Source organism: Epinephelus fuscoguttatus, linkage group LG21 (genome assembly GCF_011397635.1).
Source record: "Epinephelus fuscoguttatus linkage group LG21, E.fuscoguttatus.final_Chr_v1".
Lineage (NCBI taxonomy): Eukaryota > Metazoa > Chordata > Actinopteri > Perciformes > Serranidae > Epinephelus > Epinephelus fuscoguttatus.
Window position 1 is genome coordinate 3536645 of NC_064772.1, and position 9185 is coordinate 3545829.

At 42.0% G+C, this 9185-nt stretch overlaps 1 protein-coding gene across 1 annotated transcript; it reads right to left on the reverse strand.

Annotated features, from left to right (window-relative positions):
* Positions 1–739: 739 nt before the first annotated feature.
* LOC125882268 (uncharacterized) lies at positions 740–1504 on the reverse strand. Its single transcript, XM_049566050.1, has one exon. The coding sequence runs from the start codon at positions 1502–1504 to the stop codon at positions 740–742; it is 765 nt and encodes a 254-aa protein (XP_049422007.1).
* Between the last annotated feature and the right edge of the window lie 7681 nt (positions 1505–9185).

Consider the following 9185-nt stretch of genomic DNA (forward strand, 5'->3'; position numbering starts at 1 on the left):
GGCAGGTGAAGATGAGGCCATACCTCTTGCACTCCTTGCGGCCTCGTTTGACAACAAATGGGCCAAAGCAATCCATTCCGCAGAACGAGAAAGGAGCTGAGACTTCAACACGCTCTCTGGGAAGCTGGGACATTTGTTGCTCCTCAGCAGGTCGTCTGACCTTGCGACATGGCACACATTTATGTATTAACTTGGCGACAGCTTTGCTCCCACCAATGGCCCAAAAACCATTTGCTCTAACTTCCATTAAAGTTTGACTCCAGCCTTGGTGACAGATCTGAACATGATAATGAGACAGAATCAACTGAGTAATGTGGTTGTTTTTAGGAAGAATAACTGGATGCTTAACATCATAACCCAGGCTTGACCGTCTCAGTCTTCCACCAACACGGAGTAGTCCTCCTCCCAAAATGGGGTTGAGACAAAAAAGGGGACTTGAGCTTGGGAGACTGTCACCTTGAGAACCTCCTTTAAGTAACTTAAGCTCTCAAGGGAAGGCCTGCTCTTGAACCAGTTTAATGACCACCTCAGCTGCTTCACTGCATTCCTTGACTGTCAAAAGGTCTCCAGGATGTTTCCCCCAGTCTTTTAATTCTTGCAACCACTTTGACAAGCGTTATCCAGTTGGAAAACCACTTCAGTCGGCTTAGCATATCCTTACCCTCATTGACCTTGGTGGTAAAAACTTGAGCTGCCTTGACTTCAGAGTCACCAACTAGCAGCTCCATAGGAGGGTCGGCTATAGAGAGCACTTCAGGTTGCCACCTCCTGCCAACCAGTTGGTTAAGGAGATGTCTGCCACCCGAAAGCCCCTGGAAGCGTGGTCGGCTGGATTCTGCGCTGTGTCAACATAGTGCCACTGACTGGGGTTTGTGTTTTCTCTAATTAGTTGAACCCGATTTGCAACAAACACATGAAACCTTCGAGCCTCATTGTCGATGTACGCCAGCAGCACCTGAGAGTCAGTCCAGAAAAATTCTTCATCAATTTTCATCTCAAGCTCATTCTTCAGCATCACACTCATCCTGACCAATGTGACCGCTGCAGAGAGTTCCAGTCTTGGAACACTTGTAACCTTAGTGGGTGCGACCCTTGCCTTAGCCATGACAAGACTGCAGTGGACTTCGTTGTTGTCGTTCTTATATCTTAGGTAGGAGCAGGCTCCATATCCTGTATTACTGGCATCTGAAAAGTGGTGCAGTTCCACCCTGCTGATGTTACCAAAGTCTTGAGGGCAGTAGCATCTAGGTATGATAACTTCCTTCAGTCTCTGAAGACCATTCTTCCACTCCTCCCACCGTGGACACAAGTTTTCGGGAAGTGAATCGTCCCATCCAATGCCTCTGCGACACAACTCTTGTAGAATACACTTCCCAGTTAGAGTGAATGGGGCAACAAAACCAAGTGGGTCGTACAGAGAGGCAACAGCTGACAGGACACCACGACAAGTTGGGGGAAAGTCCTTGGCACTGATATTAAAGCTCAAGGTGTCATTACTGACCATTGAATGCCGAGTACTTGTCCTTCTGGGGTCGCACTTGGATTGAAGTTGACTGAGTCAGTGGTTGATGCTCTTTCTGAGATGGCTAAACAGGAGAGCACTTCCCTTTGGTTTGAATCAAATTTGTGAAGGCGTAGCCCTGCACGTTTACACAGCTCCTGTGCTTCGACAATCAGTTCCTTGGCTTCCTTGGCTGAAGATACACTGATAAGCCCATCGTCCACATAAAAGCTCCTTTCCAGGAAGGCTGATGCTGCAAGGTAATCCATTTTGTGTTGCTGTGCTAGGTACTTAAGACCGAAATTGGCACATCCTGGGGAAGAGGCAGCACCAAAGAGATGGACAGTCATTCTGTATTCTTGGGGCTCACTCTCCAAATGCCCGTCCTCCCACCATAGAAACCTCAAATAGTTACGCCCTTCAGGTGACACACTGAATTGGTGGAACATCTTTTCAATGTCACAGACCGCAGCAACTGCATCCTTTCTAAACCGACACAAAACTCCAACTAATGAGTTTATTAGGTCTGGGCCAGTCAGAAGAGTGTCGTTAAGAGCAATACCACGATACTTCGCCGAGCAATCAAAAAAGACCCTTAATTTGCCCGGCTTTCTGGGGTGGTACACCCCATGATGAGGGATGTACCACACAGTCTCTCCATGAGAAGCAGGAGGGGCAAGCTCTGCATCACCTTCGCTGATCATTTCTTTCATAAAGGCTGTGTAGTGGTCGTAATACTGCTTATTGTTCCTTAACTTTTTCTTAAGATGTTGGAGTCGAACAACAGCCAGCTTCCTGTTGTATGGCAATAATGGTGGACCGTTACCCTTAAAAGGAAGGGGCATCTCATAATGTCCATCTGCTTTCTGTTGGATGTTATTGCTAAGGAACTGAATAAACTGGACATCATCCTGAGACACATACTTGTCCTCACAACTCCTTTCAATGAAGTCAGATTCAAGAACTTTCAACACGTCGGTGGCTGGTGGCATTTCCTTCACTGTTATACGATGCACAAAACTTTGGTTTCCTTGTCTATCCAAATGAGGATTTGTTGATCCTATAATGCTCCATCCAAGTGTGGTCCTTTGTGCAAATGGTTCATTTTCACCACCTGTGATGACCTCCAAGGGCGCCAGTGCTGATGGACAGTTGTAACCAATCAACAATCCAACTTCACAGTCCTGTAGTGGTGGTAACTCAGCTGCAAGGTGTTTTAAATGAGGCCACTGCTGCGCTGTAGCTTTGGTGGGAATATGGGACTTATCAACTGGGATAAAGTCTCTTGTGTAGGCTTTCTTCAATTGGACATACATGTCAGAGTTAAATCCACAAACTTGTAGACCATATGCGGTTTTACTTGCTATAACTGTATTAGCGGCTGTCATAGTGCTGAGCTTAAGTTGCACGGGTTGAACGTCCACAGTGATTTCAGTTACTAAATCTTCCAAAATAAAAGTTGAATCACTTTGAATATCAAGTAGTGCATAGGTGAGAATTTCCCTCTGAGGCTCGGTTACTGATGACACAAAAACAGGAACAATACTAGAAGTGGCAGAATCATTGTGTGTCAAGGCATGAACCATAACCTTGTGAATAGCTGTGTCTGACTGATTTTCCGTGGCTTCAGAATCACTACTTGATCTTTCAGGATCTTGGTCTCTTTCTATATGCAAGCAAGTTGGATGACATCGACCGCATATCTTACAGGTGTGGAGCCTCTTACAGTCCTTTGTAACATGCCCCTTTCTGAAGCAACCAAAGCAGAGATGGTTTTCATGAATGATGGCCTTTTTCTCATCAGCTGTTTTGGCTGCAAAGGTTGGACACCGAATGACACCATGAGATTCGTCCTTACACACAACACAAGGCAGCTTTGGCGTTGAGTTTGAAGTTTCAAATGTTCCTGAATTAGGATTGTTAACCTTTGCACTTGTATTGAAAGTCTTGGCTCTTGTAGAAGTCCTCACCTCAGCCGTTGTATTCATCAGGAGAGGGGCAGTGATGGGGTTGCATGCTATTCAGGCTCCTGTTCTTACAAAATCTGCAAAACGTGCAAAATTTGGATAGTCTCCAGATTTATCCAATTCTTCCACAACAATTTGACTCCATCTGCATACCATATGTTCAGGCAGTTTTTTTAAGAGCTTTTGATTTTCTTCACAGTCATTTATAATGGCTAGGCCTTTGACATGAGGAATGGCTTCCACGCAACCCTGAAGGAAATCAGCAAACTCTCTGAGCGCGGTTGGATTATTTGCAGTTATTTTTGGCCACCTTGCAAGTTTATCTCTGAATGCTCTCTGAACAATAAATGGATTTCCATACCTGTCTTCCAACACTGCCCAGGCACCTCGATATGCTTCTTCTGAGTTACGAGCAAGATAACTCTTTAAATAAAACTTTTTTTCACTGACTGGGAGAGGCTTCTGGTCAATGAGGGCCATAAAGGATATTTTCCAATCTATGAACTTTAAAGGATCACCCGTGAATATTATTGGTTCAGGCACAGGTAGACGGTTTAAAATAAGTGAGCTTGCAAGTGCCTGGGTTAAGCTGAGATACTCTGGAGTTGTTGGTGCTTGACAGGCTGCTAAGTGGGGCTGGAATGGGACTGCTTCAGGATTAAGAAAAGCTCTGTTTTCAGGATTTTGACAGTCAACTTTAAATTTCTGGTCAGCCTCCTGAGACCCATTTTCAAAGGCATCGGCGCTACTATATGCTTTCACTCGAGCAGCTGCAACCTTCACTTCGTTGTCTGCTTGTAGCTGCCTTAATTTAGTCCTTTCTTCTTCGAGCTTCAATTTCATTTCAGCCTCCTTCTGCTTGATCTCTACTAGCATCTGTGTCTCCCTTAATTTCCATTCATTTTCTAATTTATCAAGTTTTGCTTGTTGAACATTAATTATTTGTATAGCCTTTGCTTGTTCTAATTTAACTGCTAGTTCTGCCTCTGCATCTGCACGTTTACTTGAGGACATAGAGGCAATACTCAGTTGACTACTGGATTCTTGTGACTTGTCAGAGATAACAGTTTCAGTATTTGTATTTCCAAAAACTGATCCATGTTCCTCCTTATTTAACACCATTCTCACTCTTTCCTTCTCCAGGTGATCATTGAAGGGTTGTTCAACATTTTCCTGTCGTTTGTCGATGAGTTCACAGATTTCAGTTGTTAATATGATGCATACATCCATTCTCTTGACAATAACTGTAGTTGCAGTTTGGTTACGTCGAATGGGTTCATAATGGCATTGTACTAAGGCACTCTTTTGTTTAATATCTGTCTTCATTTTTTCCAGATCATCAGATGAACAAAAGGCTTTCAGTCTCATTCGAACCTCCTTTGCTGTGTGTTTCCACGAGTCGTAAGCTTTGCTGAATTCCTTTTCATTTTTCTTTGCTTGCTGTTCACGCAGTTTGAGTCCCTTCTCTGTTAAAGCTCTCTCACGGGAACTACACCTACTAGGTTGTGCCTCTTGGGGTTTGTCTGATTCTTCAGCAGGTGTTGACATTTTGATTGTATGAAATTTGTCTCATTAACAATTTTAGAGGTGATTTATGTCTACATTCAGATATGAATTAGTGGTAGCTTTAATTTAACCCCTTGGATTATTATTATTATTATTATTATTTTAATACCACGCACATCAGACATTTACAATTTGTAGACATAAGGTTAACAAAACAAAAGGATATTTCCCTAAACAAAGAAGCATTTAGATTTAGTCAGACAGTTTTACTCTTTTAGGAATACTTGCTCAGGTTCAAGAGTTATGCTTTCATGACACAATGTTTCACTCAATCACAATTAACATTAAGACTCAAACCTTACCTCACTCATTATCACACATTCTACACATGTAAAACACGTTTGAACAAATAAGAACACAACAGTCCTTTGACTTCTCCTTGCAGTTATTTCATGTCATTAAAAAAAACGAAATGAATTGGAAGAAATGAGACAAGTTTATATCAGTTCCTTTCACACCAACTTTAAGTTCGTTTTCCCTTTTTTTTTTTTTTTTTCCTTTTTCTTCAATGCAGATAATAGAGAAAGCGCCACCCGATGCGAATCTCTTACTGGTACCGTAACTGTGGCACATGTGGGTCGGCGTGGACGATCAGGGAACTATCTCTCTGTCCGCAGCAGGCCGCCGGCAGCAGCGTGGTGGAGGTCTCGATTGTAGAGTCGAGTTTCACTGTAGCTGCCCTTGGCTTTATGAAACACGCAGAGAGTCTCCTTTACGGGTGCAACAGTGGATTTTTATTTTTCCGTCCTCACCATTTACACCGTGAAACTAAAAAGAAACGAACACAGTCAATTAAACCCTGTTCATCATGAATCAATACACAATATAAAAACTGCTCCACACAGCAGCTAAACAAATCAATCACTTACAACCATTATTCACTTCTTTTAATCATGCATTCATCAAGAGTTAAAATCATGAACGCACCTTGCTCTGCTCACCAAGGGTGCAAACCTTATCTAGCATCCTCTTTCCTCCAGTCAATCTGCCATTTCAGGCACTATTGCTAGCCGACACAAAATGAAACACCAGTTAATCAGGAGATTTAACAAACAAACAACAACAGACAAATTTCAACAAAGGCACAAATAAATGTCAACTCACAGCTTTTCTGGTGGACCGCCGATACTGCGAGGAGCCAAAAGAGGAAGAGAGGTAGGGAGGTACATAAAGCTTCCGGGCACTTCGCCCAGGTATTATTCACACAAGTTACAGCGCCCGCATCTGACAACCTCCACACATTGCGGGTTACTTACACACAACTTTACATAACAGTGTAAGTGCATTGATGAAATCAATACGTGGATGTGCCAGAATTTTCTACAACTAAACACAGAAAAAACTGAGGTAGTTGTTTTTGGCCCCAAAGAACAAAGATCAATAGTCAGTGCTCACCTTGACGCCATGACACTAAAACCTACAAATCAAGCCAGAAATCTTGGTGTAGTTCTGGACTCAGACCTAAATTTCAATAGTCACATTAAGACAATTACTAAATCAGCCTACTACCACCTTAAAAACATAGCAAGAATAAAAGAATTTCTGTCTAAACAAGATACAGAAAAACTTGTTCATGCTTTCATTTTCAGCAGGCTGGACTATTGTAACGGTGTCTTTACAGGCCTGAGTAAAAAAATCAATCAGACAACTACAGCTCGTCCAGAACCTCGTACATAAAGGATTCTACAGATTTTATAAATAAAATTTCTGTAATCACTGATTTGTCTGATGATATATGGTGACTAACTTCAGACGTAACAAGTCTGTACACAAATATATCACATGACGCTGGACTAGATGCCCTTAAATTCTATTTAGCCAACTGTGACAATTTGGCCAAACCACCCAGCCACTTTACCACTGATTTGGCTTCTTTTATTTTGAAATGGTATTATTTCAGTTTTGACAACCATTTTTATTTGCAGGACTCAGGCACTTCTATGGGCTCCATATTAGCTCCCAACTACGCAAATTTATTTATTGGTCATTTTGAAGTATGTTTATAAGCCTGTAACGAGCATTTATCAGCCAAATATTATCAAGTGGTTTCGCTACATTGACAACATATTTTGTGTGTTTAAAGGTACCCAAGATGAGGTTCAAGCCTTTGTACACTAATTAATAATGATAATAATAATAATAATAATAATAATGATACATTTTATTTGGAGGCGCCTTTCAAGTCACCCAAGATCACCTTACAGAGCATAGAAGATAAAAGACATCACTAAAACAAAACATCAACATAAAAACAAGTGTAGTGCACAGTGTCCAGTTAGAGTGAATATGCCAGTTTGAACAGGTGGGTTTTGAGTTGGGATTTGAATGATTTGATGGAGTCTGACTGTCTTATGTGTGGGGGGAGGGAGTTCCAGAATCTGGGCACCAAGCAGCTGAAGGCTTGGGCACCCATGGTACTGAGGCGTGAGGTAGGGATGGTGAGGAGTAAAGCAGAGGGTTGAGCGGAGGGTGCGGAAGAGGGTGTATTCCTGAAGGAGAAAGTTTTTGTAGTGGATGCCATATTGTGGGAGCCAGTGAAGTTGGAGGAGAACAGGGGTGATGTGGTCAGATGATTTGGTGCAGGTGATGATCTGAGCGGCCGAGTTCTGAATGATTTGCAGTCTGTTGATGAATTTGGTGGGGAGGCCGGTGTAAAGCATTTTAATAAATTAATCTATCATAATTAAAACAACTGGAGACTGAAAACAAACTGACATATGGGTCTGATCACTGTTTTAATGAATTGACATCATTTCAGACAGGATGTGAGTGTGTCTGTGACTACCTGTATGGACTGAAGGCTGCTGGAAACTGTCACCGCAGCTTTTTGTCACCACCCCCCGCTGTGGCCGCCTGTTCTCGTCTACTTTCCGGGTGAGGCGCAGTTCATCTCCAACGAGCCTATTAGGAATGAGGACATATGTCATGGTATCATGGTGTCACGTGACCTGTTTGTCGGGCGGCGCCATTTTGAACTTACAAGCTATCGGTTGCCATGGGCGACAGGAGAGCGTAGATCAAGTAGCTAATATTACAGGTGTTTTTTTTTTTTTTTGTTTGTTTTTATTTATTTATTTAGAGGACAATGCACATTAATGAACATTGCTTTAAATGTGCCAGTATTAGCCAAAGGCTAATTTTCAACTGTAGTCTTCCGGCATGATGTTAAAAAGACCTCAGGCCATTAAAAAACACAAAAACAGGAACACAGAAGTCATAATATATAAAACAACAAATTGCAAACAAAAACAGGGACACATAAGTCATAATATGTAAAACAAATAATAAACAGATAGACAATAATTCACAACGACAAACCGATATGTACAGTGCAATATGATACAGTGCAAAATAGTTGATCGAGAGGCTATGGATAGTGAATAGACGAAACAATGCAAGTCCATGAGTCACTGGCATAGTGAATATGATATATGAAGTTATAAAGTGCTGCAGTGCCCATAAAAGTCGTCACAGTGAAAGTCTAAATTAACTGAATTAGAATAAGTTAAATTGGGAGAGTTGAAACTGTCAGGGGTGGATAAATGGGATGGAAGTGCAGCAATGCAAGGACCAAAACAGGATTTCTTGTTGAAGTTGTGCTAAGATGGATTGAGAAACACAACAAAACCAATACATACAGTGCAAAACAATACAAATGATCATGACATAATGTATCATATGAATATAATTAGTAAGGTAATAAAGTGCTGCAGTGCTCATATAAGTGCTGCAGTGCTCATATAAGTGCTGCAGTGCTCACGGCAGTTTTCACTGTAAAGGTTAAGTTTAAGATGAATTTGAATGGGATGGGAATGGGAGAAATGAGCTGTCAGAAGGTGGACAGATGGAATGAAGGTGCAGCAATGCAGAGACCAGAACAGGATTTCTTGTTGGAGTGTGCTAAGATGGACTGAGAAGAGGTGGTACATTTGTAAAGTGCTGTCGTGTTATCATGAGGTGCAGATTTACCCATGTCACTGCACATGTCCGGGGTATCTGCAGTGACATGGGGGGCTATATACAGTCACTTAACAGTGATTGCAGGTCTGATTTGCCTTGAGCCAGTCTTTCAAATGCCTTTTAAAAATTAGAAATGTAGAGCAGTCTCTCATAGAGGTTGGCAGGCCAGATTTTGCTGCCTCTGACTGATA

Coding starts and splice junctions, on each gene's coding strand:
- LOC125882268 (XM_049566050.1), bottom strand. CDS start 1,504: ATGGTCAGTAATGACACCTTGAGCTTTAATATCAGTGCCAAGGACTTT.